This window comes from Xiphophorus hellerii, chromosome 10, assembly GCF_003331165.1.
Source record: "Xiphophorus hellerii strain 12219 chromosome 10, Xiphophorus_hellerii-4.1, whole genome shotgun sequence".
Classification (NCBI taxonomy): Eukaryota; Metazoa; Chordata; class Actinopteri; order Cyprinodontiformes; family Poeciliidae; genus Xiphophorus; species Xiphophorus hellerii.
The window spans coordinates 15,684,495-15,701,447 of NC_045681.1; the positions used below are offsets into that span (position 1 = coordinate 15,684,495).

Here is a 16,953-nt window from a genome sequence, read left to right on the forward strand (position 1 = left end):
CCTGAAATCTAAATTCTGGCAACATTTATTTTTTCCAACTACAAACTTGGATATTTTAACTTTAGGTAAAAAATGGAGGACAATTTGAACACAAATCATTTTCCTTTTGCTTTACAACTAAGCCTTATTTTGTGTTGCTCTATCACATAAAATAGTAGTTTGAGTAGTTTTGTAAAGAACTGAACATCGATCTAAAGGAGAAACTGAAAAGAAGAACTGTGTCAAAGTGATTTATTATTTTTATTACCTGGTCAACATTTCATCTTCATACAAGGAAATCTCCAAAAACTTAACATACAAAGATCAATTTAAACCGGCAGATAAAAACAATATTCAACTGAAGGAAAAAAAAAAAACGAATCGAGATACATAAATACGAAACTGAACAAAAAGAAAAGCCATTGCACTTTAACTCCATAAATACAACTCAATGTTATTTCTCTCCGGCCTGAAGCAGCCAAACAGAACCAGTACATTCAACCCGTTCACTGCTCTGGGTCACTATGTGCATTCACATCCACATTCAGATTATTTTCATCTAACAGTTGAGGAAAACCACCGGTGTCTCGGTGTTTTAGTCAGATTACAATACTTGGTGAACCAACCCAATTTCTGCTCCTAAAGAACCAATATGGAGACCAGTGTGTGCCAATAATATATCTGGGGTTTAGGATGGGCCTCAGTAGTGACAGTGATGCTAAACCTAAAAAATTACACGAGGAAAAAAAAACTAAATTAGAAATGTATAGTCACTGCAAAAGTATAACAATTACATGTTTTCCTACAGTAGCGACCAGAATGTGATTTAAAAGTAATAAAATCAGATCCATATTATAAGGTTTAAAATCAAAGTACTTGTTACTCTGAACTATAAAAATGCTCAGCTAGAACAGATTTCAAATAAATTATCCAGAGTGTGTGTGATGAAAGTTTTTCATTTTGTCACAGCGATTATACAACTTATGAAGGGAGAGTCAAACCAGCAAACAAAATTTTGGTGGCTCGGTTTTCCTCAGTTTATCTTTGATTGTCTGGTGTTTAGTTTAGTAACCCTGTTGGAGGAGGCTCTGCTCTGCGAACTCCCGTCGTTTGTTTCTAATGGGAGATTCTGACTGAATGCGTCCGATCGATTCAACCGTTTCTGACGTGAATGCAGCAGAGACCCTCCAGTCCATCAAACCCCGCCTCCTCTCTGCCATAGCTAAAAGACTTAATACAGTATAGACAATGCATAAACACAATGGCCAGCCATGTACGAGGCACATATGACAAAACACTTTGCTTAGGTTATATAATACTAGATTTTAAAAACATACATGTAAAGTAAACCCCCGAAAACATTGATAGTAAAACATACAAAACTGATGGAGAGAGACTAACGGTTTCTGCTTTGTTGTGTCAGCGATTTCTGCCACGGCTTCGGCAGCTCGTCTTCACAGAGAAGCTACATGGGAGTATCAAAGTGCTTTAATCTCCTCTTCAATCCGTCCCCTCCCAGGTCTCTGCCCAGAACATTTCCTGTTTTTTTTCTTTCCCCACGTTTCCTCTGGATGCCGCCAACACGAACCCTCGCACCCGGCGCTGCAGTTTGCTCAGCGATGCGACGGCGGAGACAAACCGATGGGTCTATGATGGGACGTTGTGCAGCATAACAAAGAGGAGAGCAGACTCTGGTATAAAAACAGGGATATTCATTTATCAAACCGGCTACCGTGTGGGATGATGGGAGAAGACAGACACCACCGAGCAAAATGAAGGAAATTGTTTCCTAACAGGATTTCCCGAGTCACATACGGCTGTACAACGCATGGAGCAGGCGGCCTGCAGTCCAAACGTCAGGAAGAGGTGGAGGAGGCGGCATTACGCATTTCGCTTTTTTAGTTTTGTTGTTAAGGTTTCGTATTTTGTCCAGCTCCAGTCCTGCTCCTTTAAAGAAAAAAAAAAGAAAGAAATTATTGTCTCAATTTCAAATTAGCCCCCTTTCTAAAACAAAACAGTTTGTAGATTTAATGGTTTTCTCAGGAGAGGCGATAACTCTCCGAATGTTTTCATTTTGGATTAAAAGAGATTGAAGCTAAAATCTAGAGCAGGTCATTGCGACAGACTATTTTGGTCTTCATTGTAAAATTAGACTAACACCAAAATCTTTATCTCAGTAACTCAAAGCAAAACCTGAAACGTACTTACAGTGCCGTGGAAAATGTTTCATTTAAATCAACCTGACTGTAATAAAATAACCTGAGTAAATTGAAAAGAAAAACTGTTTTCAAATGATGATTCCATTTATGGAAATATAAAAGCTATCCAACAAAGTGGATGACTAATCTATTGTGCAAATTATGATTACTGCTCATAAATCATCCACAGAACAACTCTTAAAAAATACAAACTTTCCAATTAAAACCTAAACTTTAAGGCTGACTGATGCAGCATTTCTATGTTTTTAACCCTTTTTTATGTTTACATAGCAATACATTTTTGCATTTGTTTTATTGCTCAACACTCTGAGGTGAAACTTGATTCTTAAATCAATGAATTCATTTAATTTAATCAATAAATTAAATGAAATCTGCATAAATGATAGATGAGGTGTAAAAACTCTCATAAAACAAAACGTTAACCATGAACTGACCACTATGCTCTTTGCTTGTTCGTCTGCGGCCTCTTGCATCAGATTGGTCAGCTGACTGAGGTACTTCTGGTTCTCCTGCAGCAGTCGTGGCGCTCCATCACTGAACGATAAAAAAAAACAACAAAAATCAGCCTCAGCTTTAGTCACATCAAACCCATTTCTACACAAAACAACCAACCCTAAAGAGAGAACAGACGCAGCCTCCTGTCTGCTCACTGGAAGAGGCTTAAATTCGATGTTTGGGTATAAAGTATAGTTTGGGACATTCTTGAACAGAAATCAGGTATTTTTCAGAAATGTTAAGTCATTCATTAGTACATGTCTAACCCTGGACTGATCTAGGTTAGGAAGCCGAACCTGTACCGTTTGTCCTTTGGTGAAAATTATAAGAAACATTTGATTTAAATAGTTTAATATTTAGCAACAGTTATTGTTTAAGATATAATTTACCATCCACAAATCTGCTAAAGGCTGATTTAGTTTATTTTAAACGTTTATCAAATGTAATATTTCCTCGGTATTTATGCTCAAATTAAAATCTATACCACAAGATTAAAACATTTTTATGTTGAATTTCTGACTGAATCAAAGTGGGTCTTCATTTTGTCCACTCCTTCAAGATACATTGCACTAACTGTGCTTTGTAGATCTTCCTCTTCTAACATTGATTATGTTGTGATTATAACTTAAATTTAACCGTCTCAACTACTTAGGATGGAAAGCAGAGGTTTTAAATGTAGATTTAATTAAGATTATTCAAATAGAAAGAAATATTGTCAAATGCTCAGAAAAAGTCCAAAGCAGCACAGTTGTTTAACTTTGGTACCTTTTTTTGTTTGTAAGGCTCATAAAAGTTTAAGTTTTACTGCTGTCTTAGCTTTTTAGACCCAGTTTGAGAATTACAGATGCAGATCTAACTAAACTTAAAGCTGTTTACCAAGTAAAACAAGTGGGTTTTTTTAACCATGTGATCAAACATTAGATAATTAAGGTTCACCAGGTGTGTTTTAGTGACTGAGTTACCTGTCGTTGCGTCCGGGCAGGGAGGTCAGGGGATGAGGGGAGCTGACTGGCTGAGCCGACTGGGACCACTGGGAAACCTGCAGCAGGTGGGACGATTCAGGACTGGTTGCCATGGAGTTCCTAGACGAGTTCTGGGCCTGAGGAAACGACCCGTTTTACCAACAATGCAACAACAAACATGAACAGTCTCCATCAACAACACAGGCGGCCCCATTTCTGTGTGATAGAAAAGTAAAAATCCCGTTTGAACTTGACATTTTTCTTTAAAATGATCCCCATAAACGACTCCAAAGATCACTTTGTTTTCTCATTGGACAAGTTAAAAATCACTTTGCTAAGAATGCAAACTATTGAATGTTTTCTTTTCCCTTCTTTTTGAATTAGTTTGATGCAAAACCTTTAGAAGAAATTGAAGAAAACAGTTAATCAAGGAGTCAAAATAGGACCTTTGTGTCAGGACAATGCATTGATCTTACACATTTTATTTCAAAATCAAAAATAGAAAATCATAGATTACATGCAGAGTCTTTAAATCAAAATTCTGTCAACTTTGCTACCTTCATTTTGCTTGCAACAATTTGTAAGAATAGTACTTTTAGCGATATGTTTGCCATCCTAGACCCAGTATTGTTAGTCCATAAGAAGTGCTATGGACTACTGTCCATAAGAAAATGGAAACACAAGAAACATCTGGAAGACCAGCTGTCTTGAAGAACTGGACTGCACCTTTTCAAGGCTGAACCCAGAGAACCTTTTATTCTGCCTTAACTGCAGCATTACTGCCACCCAGTGGACGACCATGACTACTTCAGCTTTTTTTGTGTGACTAAACTCCTTAGTGTTTTCATAGACCAGATCCTGTCGGACTCTCAGAGCCCGCCTTGTGGGGTACCTCAGGGCTCAGTCCAAGGAACTATTCTTTTTGTTCTGTACATTTCCCCCCCTAAGCTAAATAATCAGGCAGTTTTCCCATCATTTCCATGCTGATGATTTTCAGCTCTACTGACATCGTCAACCAAATGATGAAATGTTTTAGCTGCATCAACGGCTCTGTGACATATTGCAGATAAACTCTGAAAATTATTGCTTCTGGAAACTCAACAGCAACATGTTGGCGTCTTGGTTTCCTCCAACACATTTTAAGACCAGAGGAGATAAATGTTTCAGAGGAACCCAGACAGTGGAATAGTTTGCCTCCATTTTGAGTCTGTTGATTCTTTCAAAAAGAAATTGAAGACTCATTTATTCAGACGGGCTTTTCTGTCTTTAAATTTTCTTTTATGTTTGTTTTTATTGTAACGCACTTTGTGGTTTTTCCACTTGTCAAGAGTTTCTACCAGAATCTACTCACGCAAGCAATCTTGAGTAAATGCCAGAACTCTTTCTGTCTTTTGATCTGCATCTGCATCACGGTGTTGTCTGCGTCTTTGATGCTCTCCAGAGTCTTCTCGATCCGTGGAAACAAGTCAATGATCTTCTGTTTGCTGGTCAGGATTTTGCTGTTCACACAAAATAAAGACTCTGATGTGACAGAGTAAAATGCAGTTGTGTTTTCCCTAAACAAGAAAACTAGCAAATGAATATTCACACAAAGTCTTTTGAAATAATCTGAGAAAGTCTGATGCTTGCTCCTACCTGAGGTGGGTGTACAGATCTTTGAGGACCTTGTCCTGGTTCTGGACAGTCTGGATGATGGCCTTCACCATTTCAGAGCTGTCGCTGGTGCCATCCGAGTCAGCAGCTGAGGAAAATCAAAGATTTTAATGAAATTTTAGTTAGGGAACATTAGTGTTTTTGTAAGGAAGCTAGCTTTCATTACAGACAAACTAATCCCCACCTTTGCATGTCCTTTTCAGCTGCATGTAGAGGTCTATTGCCTTTCCTTCTCTGGAATAAAACAGATTTAAATGTTTAAAAAACCTTCCCTCTGAAGCTTTTTATCAACTGAACCTTTAAACTTCTGCATGTTTCAAATGCTTCAGCCTGAACACTAACAGCTGCTCCATCTTGTCTCCTTGTCGCCGAGCGTATGGGCTCCTCTGAAGCTCCACAATCTCAGAGTGCAGAGCCATGATCTCATCATCTAAATGGCTCACTTCTGCCACCTGCAGGAGAAAAAACACCACAGAAGGAGTTTTTAAATTAAAAACAAAACACATTGAAATGAAGTTTTGTTTGTTTTACTCTATTACCTGTGCAAAGGTAGCAGCTCTTTCTTCATTTTCCTGCCAGGCTTTCAGCATCTTCTCAGACGCTTTGGGCAAACACAAGACACTAATCAATACACACCAGCACTGATTCAGCTCGAAGATTAAAACAGTGCAGCCGCCATAAAAAACTCACATATCCCATAGTGCATCTGGTCGCTGTACTTTTCCAGGTCATACTGGATGCTACTCTTAAAGAAATCCAGCTTGGCCCTGAGCTGCTGAGAGAAGCCGAACATGCTGTTTTTACACCGGGTCAGGTTGGTGTTGTAGCGCAGGAGGCTCAGCCTGCAGGACGAGGAGAAACACAGAGCGTTTGTTTAAAGAGAAGAAGCACCAACGTACAGAGATACACACCTATAGGTCAGGATATAGCTAAAGTATTCAGCTGCTGAATCCTGTGTTGAACAACTACAGCAGAAAAATGCTACATTCTATACTTAAAAATATACTGAGAAACAAATTCTGAATTTGACTTTCAAATAAAATGTAAAATTTTCTTTTAATCTGGAAAAATAATACTTATTTTCCCTTAGCCCTGTTGTCTCCCATATCCTGGAAAAGCCCCGACTCCCTTCCTGCCACAGTTCTTCCTTACACTCAACTTTCTACCAATATGGTTGGATTCAACACTCCGAACAATTGGGTTTTTAATAATAACCTTCTGCAGCCTACCCTCATTGTGGACAGCGTCAATATCTGTCAAGTCAGCAGTCACTCATTACCGTTTGAAATCATTTCTGATTTGTTTTGTTATATGTAAGGTAATTTCACATATACAGCACATTTTCAGCAACAAAGCAATTCAACATGCCATACATGAATTAGAAGGAGATACAACAAAACAACAAACCAAATGAAAGAGCAAAAATAAAATAAAAAATGTTTAAGAATAAGTAGACCGTGATTTATAAACTGCTAGGGGTTTCTCTGGATTCTTGTTCTGATAAGGTAATGAGTAGTTTCTCTAGATAAATTAATACAAAGTAAATACAAAAGAATAGCTACACCAGGAGTTTCTCTAAATAATAGGTTTGATTTTAATTTTCTGAGAAACTAAATATCTTTTAAGTCATAATCATCAATACAAACAAAGGCTTGAAATAAATCACTGTGTGTAATATATCTACATGAGTTTTACTTTTAAAAAAATTAATTAGTAAAATTAATCGACTTCTTCATTCTATTACATTGCACCTATAAATGTAATCTCTACTAATTGTATCAATACAGAACCAACTTTCTTTCTTCCACCAAGTATAAACCTGGTTCCTGGACTCAAAGATGGCCGACAGCAGCTGAGTAACGACTCACATGGCAGCTCTCTGGCCTTGGAAGAGTCTGCTGTAGTCGTCTTTCAGACCACAGATGTAGTTCACCGCTTCACCCCAAACTTTCTTCAACTCAACCAGAGGCAGCGACTTTTTTGAATCTTGGACTAGAAATAAATAAATTTAAAAAAACATGGGTCTCTCTCAGCTCCACTCAGTTTTTATTTATGAAGCAGCACAACTCCCTAAAAGCAACTCACCGATGTTGTTGACTCTTTCAGGCAGGTGTCTGGCGTTGAGAGGACCAGAGTAGTTGGTGATGCTCTTATCAAACAAGTACACAATGTACTCATCCCACCCTCGCTACACAGCAGGAGAAAAGAACAAAGTATTAAACAAACCACTTTAATGAAGCCATGGTAATAATTAATAATAAAAATTTTTTTAACTCTATATTGTAATTGGAAAGCATACATATCTAATCTAAATGAAGGCAATATGATAAATAAATGCAGTCTAAAGTAGTAATGCAGAACTAAGTTAAGGAATAAAGTAGATATTAGACTTAAGCAATAATTTAATTTGTTCTCTTAAGATTTACACAACTAATTTTTGAATGATTATAATGTCTAAAGCTACAGAAGTCATTACAGTTGTTATTGTTGATGCCGTCATAGAACCATATACTGAAGATCTTTACTAACCAATCAGCCATCTGTCACACAGCTAAAACTTTGACCTGCTAACCAACGCACCACTCCGTCCAACGGGACGCACTGGTTGGCCGGCTTCCTGGGGTCCAGAGAGACGCCCGTCTCCTGCAGCAGCTCCTGGTTGACAACTTCGATTTTGGTTTCGGCCTCGATGCGCATCTGCAGACTGTGAAGACTCTCATCTGGACTCAGTTTGAAGGAAAGGACCTGAGCTGTGGTCATATTCAGGATGTGGACGACCTGAAAACCAGAGAAAAGAAGATCAACAGTAATGTAGTGAACAGCCAGAACACACAAAGCACCCAGTGTTCGGATTTTCACAGTATTAAAATTTCAAACTCGGTACCAATACTAAGAAAAATGCTCAATACCATTTTAGACAGCAAGGCAACATTTTTAAGTTTCAGGCTTCTTTACGAATAATTACTTATAGTCTGACAATATTTTAGTTAAGTAGTGGAGAATTCAGTCTTCACTGGTTAAAATACATCATTTAAAAATGACACGTCCTTGTTTGGCAAAAAGATAATATCACTAACGGCACAGTCTCTTATTCTGTTTTAAATATATTTTACACTAGTTTGAATCTTAACCTTGAACTTGCTGCTTCTCCACAGTGGTACATTTCTATTCTACTCTCTTTCCTCTTTATGAAAGTTTTTTTTTTTTGAATTAGTTATGCAATTATTTTGTTGTAACTGCTTCTCTTCAGTATGTGCTTCCATTTCGCTGTTGATACAAATAAATTTCACTTATGACCATTTTAAGTTGCTTTCAAACATCAAAGTCGTACAGTTAGCTCGTAGCGTTAGCGCAACTAGAATGTTGCATTCTTCAGCATTTCCTTTTTTCCCCAGTGTCTGCCTCATAGCAAAAGTTTGTGTTAGCTTTTTCCACCTGTACTCGTCATGACAGTAGAGCTTAAACCATGGAAACAGTAACAAATTGGGAAGAGGCTGAGTGTTACAGCAACGAGGCAGTTTGAGCAAATTAGTATTTTTGAACAACTATTTTTATTCTAGTCTCAATTACCTCGAGACATTGATTATTGTTGACAACCATAACAGCATTCATACAAATCCACTTCTCAGGTTTTCAGACCCAAATGATTCACAGCATAAAGTTGCTGTTATAATTACAACAACCATTATGCTAACCAGGTCCTTTGGTAACTCACACTCATATTCAGCAGGTCATCCAGCATCTCAAAGCACATGGGTCTCTTTGAGGCGCGTTGCACTGGACCGCCTCTTTGTTCCTGGTTCCACTTCAGCATCAGCTGCAGGACGTTTTCCAGAGGTTCCACCAGCGTCCTGCGTCACATGGGGAGAAACATGCACTGAAAGCAAGACATCAAACCCTGTATCCTGCAGAGAACAGTATTTCAAGTGCCAACATTGTTACTATTATTTTTCTTTTAGCACGCTAACCTGCTGAGGTTGTTTGGTTGAGCAAGATGTGTTGAGAACTTGACTTCACCATTAGAATCTTCTACTGCCATGATGTCTTTTGGACCTTTATTCTTCACTATGCCAGCCCTGCAAAACAAGAAAAAAACGTGGCCTGATCAGTTATAGAGGAGGAAAAGAGTCGATTGTAATTTTATTTTTCATGCCTCTAAAGGTGAAACTGTTAAGCCCAACAAGCTGAGGAGTTCTCAGTTTACAAACATCAAGGAAAAGTTTAATCTACTGTCTTTACATTAAACTACACTAATCCACTTGTCCAAATCCAGCTTAGCTAGGATCCCAAATGTGTTTGGATCCTTACAGTCTTTGGTGCGACGGTGTAGATTAATCAAATCTTTCCGTTTTAATTTGCAAATCCAAGTCACGATGCCAGATCGGGCCTAAATAGTCCAACCCAACCTGACAAATTAATTTTCATTACAGGCCCGAGTCTGACAATTGTTCCCACATACTGGATGAAGTGATCTTACCACTGCACAGGTTGCCAGTTGTGCAGAAAGGGACGGAAACCGCAGCAGCATTCAAAAACCATCGTTCCAAAGCTCCAGAAGTCCACAGCGACCGTGTATGGCTTGTTGTCAAACAGCTCAGGAGCCTGCAGAGGAAGAGGAGCTCATTTGACCCTTCAGCAAACTGTTACACCAATTACTCTGTGGTTTGATTCTTAGTGAATCTGTCTGTATGGTTAATGGAGAAAACATAGAAACTCAGAATAAAATTCATTAAATGAAGTCAATATGTTACAGATTAGCACATATTTAGGTGTTCACCAGGTACTGAAGAGTTCCCACAAAGGAAGTGCACAGACTGCCCTGGTCCAGATCTTTGGCATAACCCAAGTCAATGATTTTATGAACCACCTGCAAAAGATACAGATAAGTACAGTCATACCAAAACCTAGAGAAAGAATCAGCCAAGATTTGAGCAGACATGCATTACTTTACCTTTCCACCGCAGTCTTGGAGAACAATGTTTTCTGGTTTCAGGTCCCTGTGTATGATCTTGTTTTCGTGCAGATACTGAATGCCACTTCCTGGAACAGAGGTTAGCAATTAAATTCAGTGAGGAGGTTTTAAAATACATCCCTAAATGCAAAGGGTGCAAACAGCAAGAGGACGTACCAACGTCATGGAGTAATGAAAGCACTTCACTTTCTTTCAGACCGCAGCAGTTTTCAGGTTTGCTCAGCACCTGTGGTCAGTTAATATCACAACACAAAGTACGTCAGGAAGAGGATTATTCTTTCAATGGAACATAATGCACAAGTGTTTTAATGGAAGTGAATATAGAAGAAAGTCAAGAAATGCATTAGCTAAGTAATTATCCAACTTGGGTTGGCCTTTAACTCTAAAGTAAAGGCTGTTGGTCAATAAACAGAAGCCCCTTGCAGATTATACAGTAGTTCTGCAGCCAGGAGGCCCCCATTATGGATCATTTTCTCCCTTCACATCAAACATAAAGATCTTGCAAATGGGTTTGCAGAATACAGAGTTTCTAAACATTAGTTACATGAAAAATCCATGCTTTTCAAGAATCAATTTCCCAGAGTTCTCAGTCCTTTACACTCATTTTAAGATAAAAACAAAAGTCTGCTATAAATTTCAGGGTTTCCCTCAGTGTTTTATAAGTCTGGCGGGCCACCAGGCTTTGCCTGTGCCCCCAACAAACTAGGCATTAATTATTTATTTTTTAAATGTTTGCATTTTTTAAGACTTTATAGTTAGTGTTCAGATATTAATCTTCCAATCTTTCCATAACCCATAATTATCAAGTAATATTTTCAAATTTCCTGTTAAAATTAAACATTTTTTTAACTCAAAAACACGACGGGCCGCTGGATGAATGACTGCTTTAGCACCCAACCACTGGGCTTAGCGAGTTTTCTGGGGGGAACCTTGAATTTACTGCAGATATTTTTACAAAGGGCACAAATTTGAATTGGGAACATGTGAAAACCAGTAAAACAAGGTATGGAGGGACATGAAGAAAGAGAGAAAGAACAAAAAAATGTAGGACACAAGAAGGAATGGATGCAAAGAAATAAGCAAAAAAGGAAGCTGAGACAAGAAATGAATGGCACAAAGAAGGATGAAATCCAAAATTTGATTAAAAGGAACAGAATGTAAGACACAAAATTTATTCAATAGGACGAGGAATGTTTCTTCATACACATATTTTCCATAATATTCCAGGCCTTTAAAATCCTGAAAGAGATCTTGTACTTTTCTAGGCCGTGTAAAGAAACCTAAGAACCGAAGAAGTGTGGTTAAATGGGCAGCCCTCGTGTAAGATGTGTGGGTTTTTCCCAGGGGAATCCCCCACACAGCGCTGAGGTCTGTGTGGATCCACATGCAGGCTGCTGACCAAACCCACTTACTGCTGTAAATACAAAGCTGTTGTGCAGCCTGTTATCATCTGCATCTGTTGATCAACATATTTCTCAGAACAGACAAGACTCAGGAAGAGATTTTCTCTTGCTGAGGAGACTTGTGGTTTTGCTTTTCACTACGTCTAGTGCCACAGGTTACAGATTTATAAAAACCTCCAGAGGTTTTCATGTATCTGGACGCTTCAGTTTGGGTTTAAACAGGATGAAATAAGCAAGCTGTCACTACAAAGTCAGACATAACAATTGTTGAAGACTTCTGTGTCTCAGTATGTTTTTATTAAATCCATCTAGACGGTTTGCAATTTTTAACCATCACATCCCAAACTTTCTGCCACAGCTGACATGTTGGTCTGAAGCTAAAGAGCCATTTCATAAAAATCAATTTATCAAATTTAATGTAAAAAAAAAAAGCTAAAAATGCTGGGATTCAATAAATTAACTGCACTTCTGCAGTGTGATGCTTAAATATGAAACAGAAATGCACTGAAAGACTGGCTGATGATTGCAGTAAATGCATTTTACATCTTTATCGACGTTCAGCTGGTCAAATAAAAAAAAATCCCCCAAATAATTAGAACTAGACAATAAATCAATAGTAATATAAAATTGAGGAGAAAACAAGATAGTTTCAAGGTTAAATTAATTGATTGTGATACATTTTCTACAGATAGGAGAAAATGCACCGTTGTGATGCATTAATGGGTTTAGATGGGAACTAAAGTGACACAAGTGAAACAAATGAAGATTATCCTCTTAATCTTAAATGTGTTTGTGTGTCACACCTTCTTGCATTTTCTTCCGAAGCATATTTTAGCATTTCCTCTAAACAAACTTCCATCAACATCCTCATGCTTTCCTTTTTTAATTATGCAAACAAACAGGCCAAACTTTCCGCTCACTTATTTTAAGAGGAGTAAAGACTCTGCATGTTTAATATTTAAATCTGCTCTGGTATTCAGCAGTGAATCGCTTCCTCATGTTCCTTTCTTGTGAATTATATAAAATGTAACACTAATTAAACAAGAGAAAAACAATGCTTCCTGTTACTTGAGAGAGGCTGTAAGTGTAAAAGCAACAGAAAATGAAATAAGTATGCGATTACCACTATTTATGCATCAAAACAGGTGCAATTAAAACAACCATCATCATCCACTAGATCAGTGGTTCCCAAAGTGTGGGGCGCGCCCCCTGGGCGGGCGCAGTGCCATTGAAGAGGAGGAATGGAAAAGTTACACAAAAGTGTTTCACTGTAAAGATGGTTTGTAGTGTTTTGTTGCAACATGAAGTGTGAAATAAACTTCAGTGGAGTTTGAAAACAAAATATGTGTATAGGTTTATGTCTGGTTGAACGATGTGTGTGCCCAGTTGATTTTTTTTTTCTTTTTTGGGGGGGATTTTATTGTAATCCATAGGGGGCCCAGAAAATCTTTGGGAACCACTGCACTAGATATACAGCATTTAGTTTAATCTCCTAAAAATACTTGTACTGACTTAGAAATCTAGTTTTCCTTACAAAAAATGCTGACCCCTGAGGCCAAATCTAGATGGAAATAACAGCTGAAATATTGATTTTTTTGTCTCCTATTCTTATTTGATATGAAACCTAAATTTTGATAAATCTGCTGCAAAAAGAAAAATAATTTGCCTCACTGTATTGGTGTCCATAATTCTATTTTTTTTTCCTAATTCAAAACAAACAAACAAAAAAATCACAAAACTAATATGGGATTATTAATATGTATGTATAATTACTATGAGTTGTTTGGGTCCTTTTTTCCCCTTACTGTGATGGAACAATGTCAACATTTTTCTAATATACATCATTAACTGACGGAACATCAACATGTGGTTAAAGTCACAAGAGAAGGTAAGTAAAGGTAAATATATCTCACATTTCTCAGGTCTCCTTTGGAGCAGTACTCCATGGCCAGGAGGGGAAGCTCATTTAAGGCAATGGCGTTAATGTCCTCTGGGACTTCCTTTGCAGTCACAACATTATTATGATGCAACCTGAGTGAGAGAGACGACGTTTAGACCATCTGTAACTTCATTTTCATCTAGATGTCATCAGATTCCTTTAAATAATCACGTTGAGTACTAGACAGCTTCAGATAACGAAGACGGGACATTAAAAAGTGACTTACTTTTTCATAATCTGTATTTCTCTGCACCATCTGTCCCTGTTCCTTGGTGTGAGGTCCAGACGGCACATTTTCACTGCTATTTTTTCATTTGTTTCCTAAAAAAAGAAAACAGATTATAGAGAAACACTGTCACTTGGTGTCTTAAACGTTATCAGCAGAGGGATCTGGGGAGGATTCATTGCCTTGAGAAAGGAAACATTTTCCAGCTCATGATGAAGTTAGCATTACTTTCTGCAACATAAACCGAAACAACAATCGTGGAGATTGTTTCAAGTTCAGCATTCGAGCTTCTTTTGGTAAACACATTACTGAGGATCTGATTAACAAGAAATAAGGTTCAGCAGTCCAAGTAGGATTTTCTGACGCCTACACATTTGCAACCTTTAACTGAAGCCAGATGTTTGTAGAGAAGACACAAAGAATGATAGTATTATGGTTCAGTGAAAGCAGGCATTGGTAACGGGAGAAAATATGGGACAACAGCAACATTATGAATATTAGACATTTCTCCAAAGTAAATAGGAACTACAAGTTGAAACTGGAACTGGTTTTATTCTACATGCGATAACAATATCCTATATTTTCCATATTTCTGGTTTTAGGAATAGAATTGAAGACAGAATCATTTTACTCATTTGGAAACATCCAGGCCAGGCTAAAATAATCTAAAATCCTGTGGGAGAATGTGTTGATCGGATGAAACCAAACTTGAATTTCTTTCCCACCATTCCTAAAAGTATAGGCTGCCCAAAAACCAACACTAAGAAGACCACACCCACAGTGAATTATTTGGGGTTGCTTTTCTTCAGATGGAAGTGCTTTCACTTTTTTAAACCAGCCTGAAGAACTAGGGGAAGGCAACACAGACTGAAAGTTTTATAACAATATTTTGGGGTACTATTGCGATAAAAGTGACATTATGAACCATAAATGATTTCTTTAATGGTAGGGCAACTGTAACTGTAGGGCTGTGACTGTATGATGTAGCAGTCATAGCCCCACAAACACAAACAGTACTCTTGAGAAACATAGCAAATTGTAATATGCTTCTTTAGGACAACAGGGTTTCCTCCAGAAAACTTGCTAAGCCTGGTGGTTGGGCGCTAGGGCAGTCATTCATTAAGCGGCCCGCCGTGCTTTTGAGTTAAAAAATGTTTAAAGTTGACAGGAAATTTGAAAATATCACTTGATTATTATGTGTTATTTGAAGAATAATGCTTGAATACCAACTATAAAGTTTTAAAAAATGCTAATATATTAAAAAAAAAAATTTTTAATGAATAAGCAGTGCTTAGCCTGGTTGGGGCCCAAGTAAAGCCTGGTGGCCCACCAGGCTTATAATACACTGGGGGAAACCCTGGACACCAGTCATATAAAAAAGTGTGATTTGTATCTCTGAACTGCTTACTGTACTCTTTGTCTACATCATGTTTCAGATTGAGCATATGACAGTTTTGGGATGTATTTATTTAAAAATGTCACTATTGGAATGTATTGTGAAGATAAATCAAAATTCTTATCATGATATTTATCACGATGTATGACAATAAGATAAATAATGAAGCAGGATTTATTTTCCAGAATCACAGTGAATCCAAGTATAGATGTGATATATGACAGGAATAGATAGTCTCCTACCAAACAATAGTGAAAGCAGGTTTTATTAGTTAATTTTTCTATACCTCATCTCAAAAATCCTCTTCATGTAGTAGTTTCACTTTGAACCATACATTATTCACATTAAAAGGAGGAAAACGTTTTAATTTTTTACTTCACAACCACTTGGCATTTTAACAGTGGCCCTTACATTTTTCCGAGGAGCTGCATAAAAAGAAATGAAAAGTAAAGCGTAAAATATTGACAGTGTATAAGGAGTCAGTTAAGGTGACGATGACACTCACGGATTGCTGGAAGAGGTAAACATGGGCAAAGCCTCCAATCCCCAGCCTCTCTTTCAGCTCCCAGTCCCCGAAGGACTGGGTCTGCTTGAAGGGAGCTTTCTCCATCGTTGTGGGGAGAGCTGCAGCAAGCATAAACAACAATGGAGCAATGACAACCACAAAATTTGAGGTTATGAGGATTACAACAGCCCTCGCAATTTACACCTAGCTTAAAAAAGCTACCAAACACCAGGACAGCGCTACTGTGTGAAACGTTTCTCTGTCGTAGCAACAATAAAATCAAATAGGACCTGTGTGTCGATGTAGCAACAATAATATTTCTATTTTTAGACAAAAAAAAGAAATGTAGGACAACAGGCATATAAATGCTCCTAGACAGGCGACATTAGCTAACCAGCGAGCAGCTAGCTAGCAGAGCAACAGAATCCCAATGAACGCCAGGAAATAGCCGGAGCCCGTAACTAGCTGTCTCTTACATTAGAACCGAAAGCTCAGAGGCCCGTAAAAACCGCTTTACTGAATGTTACAGAGTTGGAAAGCTACCGAACATCGCTTTGAGACTCACCTCTGGTTCCTACGACAGAGTCATGAGCCCGCCGGGAGAAGAAATGTTTCAGTGTGTACCTGTGTTCAGGTCGCGGTAGCGCATCAACGCTCAGTGGACTTTCCCAGCACAGGCTCCGGCTGTGCTCCAAGCCGCGTTGCGTTCAAAGACACTTCGGTCACTGTAACACGAGCCCGGCTCTACTGCTAGAATACCAAGCAGTGTTGCGTTCAGTGACACCTCAGCTAGCGGTGAGGTGGAACGTCAAAAATCAGTAGTTTTGCTTTGTCATCCATTATAATTTTGTTTTGAACCTTACATCTTGATGAATGTAAAGTTAATTTTAAGCTCCAACTATTATTAAATGTACTGTATCAAATAGGCTACAGTTACAGCAAACTTCTTCTTTTTTTTTTTTTTTTACAAACAATTTCCACACAATTTATTTACAAAATATGTTCAGATACATGCTACACATTTCTAAAGAATATGGAAATCATATTGCTATCTCCCACAGACAATTATGTAGTTTCACTTTCTCCTGTCTGCTGCTAAGTATTCTTGTAAATTTTCATTTTCATCACTTCTTCTTCATCCATCCTCTTCATGGCCAGCTGGAAGACTGATTTCTATATACCTTTTTGTAATTAAAAATTATAA

At 37.9% G+C, this 16,953-nt stretch overlaps 1 protein-coding gene across 2 annotated transcripts; it reads right to left on the reverse strand.

Moving 5' to 3' along the window:
* Nucleotides 1-214: 214 nt before the first annotated feature.
* LOC116727210 (inhibitor of nuclear factor kappa-B kinase subunit alpha-like) lies at nt 215-16,454 on the reverse strand. 2 transcript variants are annotated; one of them, XM_032574479.1, is made up of 22 exons: nt 16,315-16,454; nt 15,750-15,868; nt 13,849-13,943; nt 13,597-13,714; nt 10,437-10,506; nt 10,260-10,348; nt 10,086-10,175; nt 9,786-9,910; nt 9,277-9,384; nt 9,024-9,159; nt 7,889-8,086; nt 7,394-7,496; nt 7,177-7,300; nt 5,999-6,150; nt 5,848-5,909; nt 5,651-5,760; nt 5,493-5,542; nt 5,291-5,396; nt 5,007-5,154; nt 3,656-3,792; nt 2,633-2,732; nt 215-1,926 (listed from the first exon to the last, which is right to left on the reverse strand). In XM_032574479.1, the coding sequence occupies exons 2-22, from the start codon at nt 15,852-15,854 to the stop codon at nt 1,861-1,863; spliced, it is 2,292 nt and encodes a 763-aa protein (XP_032430370.1). In that variant the 5' UTR covers nt 15,855-15,868; nt 16,315-16,454; the 3' UTR covers nt 215-1,860. The 2 variants fall into 2 exon arrangements, with proteins under 2 accessions (XP_032430370.1, XP_032430369.1); XM_032574478.1 differs by having other exon boundaries at nt 16,374-16,453.
* Between the last annotated feature and the right edge of the window lie 499 nt (nt 16,455-16,953).